The sequence below is a fragment of the Cherax quadricarinatus genome, chromosome 20, assembly GCF_038502225.1.
Source record: "Cherax quadricarinatus isolate ZL_2023a chromosome 20, ASM3850222v1, whole genome shotgun sequence".
In the NCBI taxonomy this organism is placed as follows: domain Eukaryota; kingdom Metazoa; phylum Arthropoda; class Malacostraca; order Decapoda; family Parastacidae; genus Cherax; species Cherax quadricarinatus.
Window position 1 is genome coordinate 24,092,099 of NC_091311.1, and position 14,487 is coordinate 24,106,585.

A 14,487-nucleotide genomic window follows, 5' to 3' on the forward strand; every position below is an offset into this window, starting at 1 on the left:
ACCAAGTTTGTAAGAAATAATTATTTACAAATTTAGTAAATGTTTTCACAAGGCCATCTACATGTGGCTTATCTTTGGTTAGGTGTACTTCAATAAATAAATAAATTGAGAGCCATATCCCTTAATTACTGTTTCTTGCCTCTTAAACAGCCTGTTCCTATCTATCCTATTAATTCCCTTGAGTATTTTGGAAGTTATTATCATATCTCCCTTGGTTCTTCTATCGTCCAGGATTGCTTTATAAATTGACTTCCATTAGCCTCTCCTCAACGTTCATGCCCCTTAACTCACGAACAAACCGTTTCATACTTCTGCACTGCTTTTTCCAGCGTCTTAACTTGTTTCCTAAGGTGTGTATTCCATTCTGGTTCTGCGTACTCCAAGAAGGGCCTGACATATGTTGTATAATATCCCCGGAAAGATTCTTGGATGAGATGCCTGAAGGCCATACTTACATCTGCCAGACGAGGACTGTCTGCAGAGGATATTCTGTTAACAGGATCCTCTGGCTACAAGGTAGACACTATGCTCACCTCTAGGTCTTTCTCTTTGAGTGAGGTCTGCAACCTCTGTCCATCCTAGACTATACTCCGTGTCCGGTCTTCTATCTCATTCCCCGATCTTCATAATCTATTTGCTGGGGTTGAATTCAAGCAACGTATCTGACCAAGTCTTGCAGTTTGTCTAGATACATTTGCAGCCTTTTTCATGTCCTCGTCTGTTTTTTTTTTTTCATTTTCACTCACATATGAAATATTTATTTATTTATTTATTTATTTATTTATTTATTTGAACATGATACAGAGAAGTACAAGGAATACAATTTTTAAAGTGCAGCATGCCAGAGCCCCTTATATGCAGAGCATTATGGGCAGGCTTAAAATTAACTTAAGATTAACTAAGCAATGATATATTCAGTGGTAAAAAAATTATTGTAAAACAGATAACAATTTAATACAAATGAGTATTACAAAGACAGGTCATGTGGTCATTTACTGTGTTGTTGTGTAATCAGGAGAATGGAGTATTCTGTTAGGTAATGAAGTTAAATAGTAACAAAGTTTGATTAGGTCACAGGTTGACATTTATGAGCTACAATAATGAGATACATATATGAGATACAATTTATGAGATACAATTATTCAGTATTTATTTAGTTGTGGGTGAGTAAGTGATTTTTGAGAAGAGACTTGAATTTATAAACAGACAGTGTTTCTTTTATATTCACAGGTAATGAATTCCAGGTTTTTGGGCCTTTTATGTGCATTGAGTTTTTGCATAGCGTGCGATGGACACGAGGAACATCAAAGAGTGATCTGTGCCTTGTGTTATAGTCATGTGTTCTGACTCACGAAATCGTAATGACACGGGCTGGAGTTTTGAGACTCTCTGACCGCGGGTTCAATCCCGGCCGGGGTATGGTTTATCATGTGTTCTGTTGAGGTTGGTAAGATGTTTGAGGGGAGGGTTTATGTCAGAGTTAAGTGTTCTATGTATGTAGCAGGTGCAGTAATGAGTATGGATGTTTTGTATTGTGAGTAGGTTTAGAGTTTTGAATATTGGTGGAGTGTGCTGTCTGTAGTAGGAATTTGTTATCATTCTGACTACAGCCTTTTGTTGGGTGATTAGTGGTCTGAGATGGTTTATTGTTGTTGAGCCCCATGCGCAAATTCCATAGGTGAGATAGGGGGTAAATAAATGAGCGATATAGGGCCAGGAGGGCTGACTGTGGAACATATTACCGTATCTTCGATAGTATGCCTTCGGTCTTGGAATTTTTTTTGGAAATTTGTTGTATATGTGTTTGAAATTTGAGTCTATTATCAAGGTGGATTCCTAGGAATTTTCCCTCTGTGAGTTTTGTGATAGGTGATCCATTTATCATTATGTTAAGAGAAACATCTGCAGCTCTGTTACCAAACTGAATGTAGTAGGTTTTGTCAATGTTAAGAGTAAGTTTGTTGGTCCTCATCCAGGTTGATATTTTCTGTAATTCGGTATTTACATTATTGGCTAGCATGACTGGGCTCGGGTGAAAGTAGACGTATGTAGTGTCATCTGCAAATAGTGTGGGTTTGAGTAGTTGCGATGCATTTGGTAGGTCATTTTTGTATATGAGAAAGAGAAGAGGGCCTAGGACACTTCCCTGTGGGACACCAACTGTAATTGGTTGTGCGGAAGAGTTTGCCCCATTTGTGCACACATATTGGCTTCGGTTGCTGAGGTATGACTTTAGGTAGTTGAGGGAGTGCCCTCTTATACCATAGTGTGACAATTTTACGTGGAGCAAGTCATGGTCAACTGTATCGAAAGCTTTACGTAAGTCAATGAAGATCCCCAGTAGGACTTCTTTTTTCTCTATTGGTGTATAAATATGTTCTAGCATGTGGATAATAGCATCATTAGTATTTTTATTAGGCCTGAGCCCAAATTGACAGGGGTTGAGTATGTTATGGGAGATGAGGTAGGAATAGATACGCTTATGGATTAATTTTTCAAAGATTTTAGAGAGAGGGTGTAAGTTGGATATTGGCCTATAGTTATTCAAGTCTGTGTGGTCTCCTCCTTTATGGATCGGGGTGACCCTTGCTATTTTGAGAACTGTAGGAAAGTTAGAGGATTCAATGGGTTTGTTAAAGTGTTGCAATGATTGGTGATAGTACCTGTGACACTTTTTTGTATATAATGGGTGGTTAGGTATTTAAATCTCCTGTCTTGTTTTTTAGTTTGTTGATAATAAGGGAGACTTCAGTTGGGTTAGTCGGAGCTAGGAACAGTGTGTTCGGGTAGTTGCCAGTGAGGTAGTCATTGGGTGGGGTATCTGAGCTTGGGATTTTATTGGCAAGGTTTTTTCCTATAGTGGAGAAGAAATCATTGAGTCTGCTGTTTCAGTAAGTGGGAATTGGGGTTCAACTGGTTTTGTTAATTCAATTTCGCTATTTCGTGATATCTTTTTTGTTCCTAGTATTTCTGATAGGGTTTTCCAGGTCTTTTTTATGTCACCTCGTAAGTTGGATAATCTGTTCTCATAATACAATTTTTTAGCCCTTCTTATTAGGCTGGTTAGAATTGACGAGTAACGTTTTGTTTGGTCTCTGGTTATGTGACCCATTCTGTACTGTTTTTCGTATAGGTGCTTTGTATTTATGGATTTGAGAATGCTGGGTGTTAGCCAGGGACTGTTCAGTCTCTTTGCAGTCATCTGTTTAGTTTTTTTTAGGGCAGTGCTTGTTATAGAGATATTGGGTCTTTTTTAGAAAATTATTAAAACATTCGTCAATATCTGTATAGATTTCTAGCTCAGTGTGCCAGTCAATGTTTGTCACTGCTGCTGTGAAGTTATTAATGGCTGCCTCATTGTGAAGTCGGAAAGTGACTAGTAGTGTCTAGGGGTAATTTGCCAAGGTTTGTTATGAGGAAGGTAGGGTAATGGTCTGTGGTATTATCTGTAATTATGCCTGATCTTAAGTTAGTTTAGTTAGTTTAATATGTTTATTATGCACCCCATACCCATCCTGTGGGCGGTAGTCAAAAGATTACAGAGGTACATAATTGGTCCAGGGACTGGACTCCAAAGTTTTGACAGCTGAGCAAGTTACAGAGGCAATGAACTCACAATTTACAAAGGTAATGAACTCACAATTTACAAAGGTAATGAACTCACAATTTACAAAGGTAATGAACTCCAGGTAAGTCTGGTCACAATCATGACAAGTTACAAAGGTATTTACAGATTACAGAGGTACGTAATGGGTCCAGGGACTGGGCCCCCAAAGTTTTGATAGCTGAACTAGGTACAAAGGTAATGAGCTCACAAGTTACAAAGGTAATGATCTTAAGGGGGATATGGTGTTGGTCCAGATGTGGTCAAGTAGGGAAACACTAGTCTCTGTAACTTTTGTAGGTTTTGTTACTGTTGGTAGCAACATGCAGTTACTCATAGTGTTTGTGAATTCAGTAACGTGTGGGACCTGGTCTTGCAGGAGATTTATATTGAAGTCACCTGAGAGTAGTAAGTGATCTTTGTTCATGCGTGCATCAGTTATCATACTTCCTAGGTTTTCACTAAAGTGACTAATGTTTGACTGTGGTACTCTGTAGATGTTTATCACTGTGAGAGGTTTTTGTAGGTATTTGGATTTGAATTTAGCTATTATATATATTCCCCATGTTCATCCCTTGTGCAAGTATTAGTGATACATTCTAGTTGGTCTGAGTAGTATATAGCTGTGCCACCCCCTTGTTGGTCTGGCCTACAGTTGTGTATGGCTGTGTAACCAGGAATGGCATAGACATCTGTAGTATCAGGCTTTAGCCAGGTTTTAGTTAGTGTAATGATGGATATACTGGAATGCAGGGAATTTAGTAATGCTATGAGGTCATCGAAATGTTTGCTTAAAGATCTGATATTGTAGTTAAACCCAGTATTGTCTCTATTACTGATTGTTTGTATGGGTGTATATGTATATTTATGTATGTACGCACGCTCGTATGTACATATACATGTACGTATGGCTATCCAGGGGTACATTTTAATATAACTTTTTGGCTATTTTCTTATATACATTTTGTACTGATAGTTTTCTAACAGTACCACCGTTTAGTTATGTCTTTGTTGCAGTATGAGACAAGACTACAGGGTATAATATACTAAAGTTTGGTTTTCATGTCTGAGATATCACAAGAGACAGATGAAATATACATAACAAAATCTGATTTGTAATTCCGTAGATGTCTGGGTCCAGGCACATCAAAGGCGCATTCAACTACAATACTCTTAATAAATTTCATAACGGAGTATATTTCCTTATTTGTTGAAGAATCATAAATACGTTAGAAATTTATATGCTTCAGTTTCAATTTACTTGCTTAAATTTAAGATAATAGTTTTTTGTAGGATTAAATGTAAATTGTGTGGGTCTGGTCGAAGTATCCGCTGGAGCAAAGTGTTTGTGAACCTTTGTTGTGGACGGTGATTATCGCGTAATTTTAGGTCATCTTTCAGTTTGGGTGCTCCTTGCGGCCTTCATGACCACCAACACCTACTATGAACATTGAAACATGTTCAAAAAGAACGCTACATCGTCGGACGTGAAGAAGAGTCTAAGCAAATGTCTGGACACTAAGAGAGATACGCCCACTCGTCTCAAGCATCTGCGGACAGTCTTGGGTGAGACTTATTTCATCATTATTAATACCATCACCATCTTGTTTTACTAGTGCCACTATCCTCCCTAGAAGCACTCTGGTGCCAAAGGTCACTGTGGCACCTAGTAGGCTGGAGCCAGGGGTAGACAACCAGCCAGTGTACCATTTATCATTATGCTGTACTGGAAAGTCAACTTGATTTCAGCAATTTTGATTTTTAATCTATCTCTTATATCTGCTGAAGTCATTGTTAAGACAACTGTGTCATCTTGAATAATATGACACATGTCAAATGAAACGCATGTTCACTTTGATTCTTTCACCACAATATCTGCTATACTAATAACAGTAAAAATTGGGTAGTATAACAAAAAACTTAATTGCATAGAATGCTTTCAGACTGGCCAGCCACCAACACTTTATTATGAAGGGACATGTAGTATGTTACTTTAGAATGTGCAAGTTACTTTGGCTTTTAATATATGATATTAATACTTATGTGTACCTGTGCCTAAATAAACTTACTTATTTGATTTTTTACTAAGTGTTCTTAAACTGAGAAAAATATTTTCATGGAAATGTAACTCAGTATCTATTGATATGATAGTTTTTGTTGATAACTTATACTGTTTGTGATATTTTAAAGTTCGTTTCACATTAATAAATTTTAATTATATAAATATAAAATTTATTTACATTATAGGCTACTTGTGAGGAATGAATACACATGCTTTGAGCTTAAATTCCCTGTAACATTACTAGTAGATTGCAAACATGACATCACATATATAGACACTTCAGCTGTTCTTATAAATAGTATAGAATTTGGCATTAATTGAAGACTGCTCTTCAGCCAGTTTCAACACTTTATTTTGGTTTAAATTGTACAATGTTAAGTTGTTCACTTCTGCTGCATTTTTTAGTATATTCGCCATGATTGACCAGGCTGCAAATTTATTATTTTTCATAGTGTAGATGGGGCCCTGTGACCTGGCTGGCAAACCTCTCGCTGCAAACGCTGAGGGTCCGGGTTCGATTCCCGGCAGGGGTGTAAACATTGGATGCATTTCCTTACACCTGTTGTCCTGTTCACCTAGCAAGTAGGTACCTGGGTGTTAGACGACTGGTGTGGGTCGCATCCTGGGAGACAGGATTGAGGACCCCAATGGAAATAAGACAGACAGTCCCTCAATGATGCACTGTCTTTCTTGGGTTATCCTGGGTGGCTATCCCTCTGGGGTTAAAAATCCGAACAAAATCTTATTTTATCTGTTCACATTGTAATATTTTAAATGTCTGGTTTCTGCCAAGGAGCATTCATCAATTATAACCAAATACATATAGGATAAGGATAGCCAAGGTTAAGTCATTGTAACACATATCAGCAAAATTGACCTATAGTTTGGAGGATCTTCTCTGTCACTTTTCTTAAATATTGGCACAGTATTAGCCATCTTACATTTGTTTTTAAGTTTACCCTTTTTCAGTGAATTCTTAAAATTTTCCAGAGGAATAGCTCGATTTTCTGATTTCTTTTATAACCCGTAGTAATATCTCATCTGGTCCTTTTATTTGTATTTTTGTCAACATCAAGTAATAATTTATATACTACTGTACTTCCTTAGTTATCTCATTATTGTGGCTTCTAATTCAACTATCTATTTGATTTTAAATCTACTGTATATAAAATACATGTACTATATCTTCTTTTTTAAACACACACTGAACTATCTGTTTAATGCCTTGCACATTTCCTCCCGCACTGAGCAGTTTTGTTGTCATCATTAATTTATTGTATTTTATCTTGAACATTTTGTTTATATTTTGTAACGTTAATAAAATGTTTAGACCAGTCGGCCTGCTGCTTTACTGCATATTTGTCAGCCATACCTCAATCAGTGATGGAATTTGTTCTCCTATACCATGTGTTGCTACTTACTTTGCATAAAAAATGGGAAACATTTAAAAAACAGATTACACAGCAATAAGGTAGAATCACACTTGCAGATTAGCATAGGCGAGACAGAAAAAGTAATGCAAAATAGTGACACAAAAGAAATTCTGTATTCAGAGCAATATAAAGAGAAAGTTTCAGAATATCCCACAATAAACAAAGCGGTATATAACTCCCACAGAAAAAAAGAAAAAGAAAAAAAAGCAATGATTTAAGTGTATTTTGTAGGTACTCTGCCAGGAATTTGTTGAATGTAGAATGCAGATAGCCACACATTAGGAAGTGTTTAAATATGTTACATATAGGACAGTTTTGTTGTGATAAAGATTGCAGTTATTTTCACCTTGAGATGTGCAGATTATCACTGCAGGCCAGAAAATATTAGAATATAGGTGCCAAAAAATTTTACTTAAACTTGGAGAAGTGATCTAAAAAAAAAGAAAACAGAAAAAGGAGTGCAGAGATATGTGGAAATTCAAGACAACCAACCAGTTTTTCACACACCAGGGGCAACTAATAGCCTATAGTACTATTAGTACTGGAGAGATCAGGAATTTGTACAAATGAGAGTCTTAGAGCCAAATTACAAGATAATATAGTACCAAAACCCTAACATCTCCAATGGTAGTTGAAACGAAATTCTCCCTTATTCTTAAAAATAAAGAATAAAATGTGAGTTGGCTCCTCACCGAGGCAAATTAAGTGTTTGGAGCATTCATTGATGCACACATTCTAAAAACAGCAGTGCATTGCAGTAGGCTTATTGCCCTATACTGGTACGTACAAAAGATGTTTTGGATGGTGAGATATATATATGCAAAACACTTATATATATACAGTGGAGCCCTGGTTTTCGTCCAGTCTGAACATCGCACAGTTCGGATTTCAACCACTTTTTTTGGTGAATTTTTACCCCAGGTTTCGTACATCCACTCAGAAATTGTCCGTACCAGATGCGTCTGCCTGGGCCGTTCATACATTTGTGATGCTAATACATAATAATAACCACTCTTGGGCACATTAAATGTCTTATTTTAGGTTAATACAGTGGACCCCCGGTTAACGATATTTTTTCACTCCAGAAGTATGTTCAGGTGCCAGTACTGACCGAATTTGTTCCCATAAGGAATATTGTGAAGTAGATTAGTCCATTTCAGACCCCCAAACATACACGTACAAACGCACTTACATAAATACACTTAAATAATTGGTCGCATTCGGAGGTGATCGTTATGCGGGGGTCCACTGTATTGACATTTTCATTAATCCATCTATGATATTTTCTTCATTATTATAAAAGAAACACTTTACATAGCATATAAACATGCAATGTTTATATGCTGTGGTGTGCTAGCCAGGCAAAGGGAAAACATTACGTTTTCTCTGGTCCAGCATCAGAGAAAATGTGTACGAATCTGCGTTGGCCCAGTCACCACCCTTAATACATAATGCTTTTGTTTACAATTCTCGGCATGAATTATTCATTACTTCTCCCTTTGTTTGTGATGGCATCTAAAGGTAGTCATTAGAAACGATTAAACTCAGTGAACATGGTATGTTGATGGTAATACTTTGGCTCTGGGTCGCATTAAATATCGTATAGCTAGGATATGGAAGAGTTGGTGGAGAAATATCACCCTAACAAGGCTGTTGCAAGCTGTGTCTGCATGGTCTGGTGACTCTCAAGCTGGTCATAGTGTCAATAAAAGACAAAGAAGGGAAGTAACCCTGGATAGGGCGTTGATACATGAAGTCCTTATAGAGGGGGATTCCCCTTCCAAGCAATAACCTCTCCTCCCTCTCCCCTCCTCACTGTCTTCCATACACCAGTAAGTCTCTTCAATAAATGTAAAAGTGATTTAAATGTTCATTTATCCATTAAAATTAGTCACTCATATTTATTTCTCATTTTTCTAAATATAAAACTATAGTTATTCTCTATAAAATGTATTTTTTGTTAATACTATTTTTGGGTGTCTGAAATGGATTAATTGGATTAAAGACTTGTTGGCATATGGAATAAGGCGAGGAGGAGGGAGGGAGGACTAATTATTGTTTGGAGGGGGAATCCCCCTCAATAAGGACTTCAGGTATCAAAGTCCTTTCTGGGGTTATTTCCCTTCTTTGTCTTTTACTGGCACTAGGACCAGCTTGAGAGTCACTGTACCCCTGTCACACAAAAAATCTGTCCAGAGAGGTCCGTTTTTGGCGTCTTTAAGATTTGCCTGAAGTGGGACAAGGTTTTGTCACGACTTGCAACAGCTTTGTTAGAGTGATAATTCTCCACAAAACTTTACAACTTACTCCACTTTGCACGTGTCCTTAAACACTGAAGAAATAACTTTTTTTCAGTGTTCCTGTATGAAACTAGTGATGTAGTGTGGTTAGCCTCACAAACACTCCATTTTCTAAATAACAAAAAAGGCACAATACCGTGACTGGAACGATACACAAATAACCCGCACATAAAAGAGAGAAGCTTACGACGACGTTTCGGTCCGACTTGGACCATTGACAAAGTCACACTGTGACTTTGTCAATGGTCCCATAAAAGTCCTCGATTTCTGAATCGGCTGATTTCCATGAGGACCTGTAACTGGGGTTCCACTGTATACAGTGGAACCTCTACTCACGAGTTTAATCCGTTCCATAACCTTGCTTGCATCAAGATTTGCTCGTTTGCAGAGTGAATTTTCCTCAAATTAATTGAATTGCAATATATCCGTTCCAGTGGAATTCCAGGCATAACAAAATACTTCAACAAATTTTGTTGAAAATAAGAAAAAGTTTTGGAGTGAGATTTACAAGTTAAGGAAGCCTAGAGAACAAATGGATTTGTCAGTTAAAAATAGGAGAGGAGAGTTATTAAATGGAGAGTTAGAGGTATTGGGAAGATGGAGGGAATATTTTGAGGAATTGTTAAATGTTGATGAAGATAGGAAAGCTGTGATTTCATGTATAGGGCAAGGAGGAATAACATCTTGTAGGAGTGAGGAAAAGCCAGTTGTGACTATGGGGAAAGTTCGTGAGGCAGTAGGTAAAATGAAAGGGGGGTCAGGCAGCTGGGATTGATGGGATAAAGATAGAAATGTTAAAAGCAGGTGGGGATATAGTTTTGGAGTGGTTGGTGTTATTATTTAATAAACGTATGGAAGAGGGTAAGGTACCTAGAGATTGGCAGAGAGCATGCATAGTTCCTTTGTATAAAAGCAAAGGGGACAAAAGAGAGTGCAAAAATTATAGGGGGATAAAGTCTGTTGAGTATACCTGGTAAAATGTATGGTACAGTTATTATTGAAAGAATTAAGAGTAAGACGGAGAATAGGATAGCAGATGAACAAGGAGGCTTTAGGAAAGGTAGGGGGTGTGTGGACCAGGTGTTTACAGTGAAACATATAAGTGAACAGTATTTAGATAAGGCTAAAAGAGGTTTTTGTGGCATTTATGGATTTGCAAAAGGCGTATGATAGGGTGGATAGGGGGGCAATGTGGCAGATGTTGCAGGTGTATGGTATAGGAGGTAGGTTACTGAAAGCAGTGAAGAGTTTATGAGGACAGTGAGGCTCAAGTTAGAGTATGAAGGAAAGAGGGAAATTATTTCCCAGTAAAAGTAGGCCTTAGACAAGGATGTGTGATGTCACTGTGGTTGTTTAATATATTTATAGATGGGGTTGTAAGAGAAGTAAATGCGAGGGTCTTGGCAAGAAGCGTGGAGTTAAAAGATAAAGAATCACACATAAAGTGGGAGTTGTCACAGTTGCTCTTTGTTGATGACACTGTGCTCTTGGGAGATTCTGAAGAGAAGTTGCAGAGGTTGGTGGATGAATTTGGTAGGGTATGTAAAAGAAGAAAATTAAAAGTGAATACAGGAAAGAGTAAGGTTATGAGGATAACATAACCTTACTCAGGTTGGAGGGAGAGAGTATGGAGGAGGTGAATGTATTCAGATATTTGGGAGTGGACGTGTCAGCAGATGGGTCTATGGAAGATGAGGTGAATCATAGAATTGACGAAGGGAAAAGGGTGAGCGGTGCACTTAGGAGGCTGTGGAGACAAAGAACTTTGTCCTTGGAGCAAAGAGGGGAATGTATGAGAGTATAGTTTTACCAACGCTCTTATATGGGTGTGAAGCATGGGTGATGAATGTTGCAGCGAGGAGAAGGCTGGAGGCAGTGGAGATGTCATGTCTGAGGGCAATGTGTGGTGTGAATATATAATGCAGAAAATTCATAGTTTGGAAGTTAGGAGGAGGTGCGGGATTACCAAAACTTGTCCAGAGGGCTGAGGAAGGGTTGTTGAGGTAGTTCGGACATGTATAGAGAGTGGAGCGAAACAGAATGACTTCAAGAGTGTATCAGTCTGTAGTGGAAGGAAGGCGGCATAGGGGTTGGCCTAGGAAAGGTTGGAGGGAGGGGGTAAAGGAGGTTTTGTGCGCGAGGGGCTTGGACTTCCAGTGGGCATGCGTGAGCGTGTTTGATAGGAGTGAATGGAGACAAATGGTTTTTAGTACTTGACGTGCTGTTGGAGTGTGAGCAAAGTAACATTTATGAAGGGATTCAGGGAAACCGGCAGGCCGGACTTGAGTCCTGGAGATGGGAAGTACAGTGCCTGCACTCTGAAGAGGGGGTGTTGATGTTGCAGTTTAAAAACTGTAGTGTAAGGCACCCTTCTGGCAAGACAGTGATGGAGTGAATGATGGTGAAAGTTTTTCTTTTTCGGGCCACCCTGCCTTGGTGGGAGTCGGCCGGTGTGCTAATAATAATAAACTCTACGGCTTATTTATCTATCACAATTCAAATAATATGACATTAAACAAAATAAATAACAGAAACCTGATATATACTCTAAAATGCATAAAATATGTCATTCATGTAGTGGTATCGTCTGTGGCAGACGTGAGTTTGTCTGGAGACCGGACAAAATACTCCTTAACCCTTTCAGGGTCCAGAGGCCAAATTTCAAAGTGCGCACCAGGGTCCAAGAATTTAAAAAAAAAAAAATTGTTATTTTTACTTATGAAATGGTAGAGAATCTTTTTCTGAAGGTAATAAAACAAAAAGTACGAAATTTGATGGAAAATTGACGAAATTATGCTCTCGCAAATTTTGATGTGTCAGCGATATTTATGAATTGGCGATTTTGCTGACTTTGGCTCCCATTTTAGGCCAATTACATTATTCCAGTCGACCAAATTCTTGGCTATTTTACTAGTATTACTTCTATTCTATTGATTAAGCACAAGAAATCGCCAAGTCAACTGTTTCAACTACAAAATAAAGTGATCGGAAATTGGTAATTTGGCCAATTTAACACAAAGTTCAAAATATTCCAATTTCAAAATAGGGTCCAGAATAAACAATGTAGGTATTCCTGGCACTAAACTAACATTTCCTCTGTTCATTAGTTATGTTTTGAGGCTTTGCAAATGAATTCCATTTTTATTTTTTATTCACATAATGAATTTTTATTCAAACCAAAAAATAGAAGATTTACTGTTATGCAATATTGTAATACATGTAATTGTATAAATATCATCACCACCTTTGTGAATGTATATTAGATCCACCAGCTGGCGTGTATTAGACGTGTGAGGTCGTTTGTTTACTCTTGAACATTGGCAAACATTTAAATTTCCGCTACTTTGAGCTCAGTTTCAAGCCATTTCCAGTGCTAAAACCAATCAAAATCATCTCTATTTCTGTAATATGTCTTCCATTCTATCAAATGAGACCAAGAAATTGCAAATACAACTATAAAAAACATACGAAAAAACACTGCAAAGTCGCTGGTTTAATCGAAAATCACGGTCTCAGTTTTTTTCTCTCATTATACACTGTGTGCTGAAGGATTTGTTTTATGTGGTGCACACATACCACATAGATGTATTCTCTCATATCTAGGCCCAAATTTACCACTCTCAGCTTATAAGAGTGAGCTGAGCTCATGGCGTAGACCTACGGTGTGGACCCTGAATGTAAAGCCATAGATCTACGGCATGGACCCTGAAAGGGTTAAATAATTTCACTAATATGAACTCTATGGCTCATTTATCTATCAAAATTCATCTAGAAAGACATAAACAATATAAATAACATAGAAACTTGATATATACTCTAGAATGAATAAAATATGTCATGTGACAGGTGGAGATGGCCACAACCGCTCCTGCATTATTGTGGTATTCACTGCCATCCAGTGACGGCCTTTTGAAGCCGTCTATTATTATAATTATTATTATTATTATTGTACATTATTATTATACATGTATTATTATTATATGTATTGTTATTATTGTATTATTATTTTACATATTATTATTATACGTATTAATAGTATTATTATTATTATTTTTTCTTTTTTAACAATACGACCGTCTCCCACCGAGGCAGGGTGACCCAAAAAGAAAGAAAATCCCCCCCCCAAAAAAAAATACTTTCATCATCATTCAACACTTTCACCTCACTCACACATAATCACTGTTTTTGCAGAGGTGCTCAGAATACAACAGTTTAGAAGCATATACGTATAAAAATATACAACATATCCCTCCATACTGCCAATATCCCAAACTCCTCCTTTAGGGTGCAGGCATTGCACTTCCCATTTCCAGGACTCAAGTCCGGCTTTATAAAAATAACCGGTTTCCCTGAATCCCTTCAATAAATATTACCCTGCTCACACTCCAACAGATCGTCAGGTCCCAAATACCATTCGTCTCCATTCACTCCTATCGAACACGTTCACGCACGCCTGCTGGAAGTCCAAGCCCCTCGCCCACAAAATCACCCTTACCCCTTCCTTCCAACCTTTTTGAGGACGACCCCTACCCCGCCTTCCTTCCCCTACAGATTTATGTGCTCTCCATGTCATTCTACTTTGATCCATTCTCTCTAAATGATCAAACCACCTCAACAACCCCTCTTCAGCCCTCTGACTAATATTTTTATTAACTCCACACTTGACGTGCTGTTGGAGTGTGAGCAAAGTAACATTTATGAAGGGATTCAGGGAAACTGGCAGGCCGGACTTGAGTCCTGGAGATGGGAAGTACAGTGCCTGCACTCTGAAGGAGGGGTGTTAATGTTGCAGTTTAAAAACTGTAGTGTAAAGCTCCCTTCTGGCAAGACAGTGATGGAGTGAATGATGGTGAAAGTTTTTCTTTTTCGGTCCACCCTGCCTTGGTGGGAATCAGCCAGTGTGTTAATAAAAAAAAAAGTAAATAATTTGTAATTTTTATTCACACAAAAAATAGAAGATTTACTGTTATGCAGACTACTGCATTATTGTAATAATTGTATAAATAATGTCAAACCATTGGAATGGACAGTGATGTCATTTGTTTACTCTTGAACATCGCCAAAGAATCGAACATTTCTGCTACTTTG

The 14,487-nt window shown here is 37.8% G+C and overlaps 1 protein-coding gene across 1 annotated transcript in view; it reads left to right on the forward strand.

Moving 5' to 3' along the window:
* Positions 1-4,942: 4,942 nt before the first annotated feature.
* The window catches only part of LOC128703704 (ral GTPase-activating protein subunit alpha-1), a 271,349-nt gene continuing 261,804 nt past the window's right edge, over positions 4,943-14,487 (forward strand). Inside the window, exon 1 of the mRNA XM_070086908.1 lies at positions 4,943-5,170. Coding sequence (XP_069943009.1) covers positions 5,062-5,170 — 109 coding nt within the window. The 5' untranslated portion in view covers positions 4,943-5,061. The remainder of the gene's footprint in view (positions 5,171-14,487) is intronic.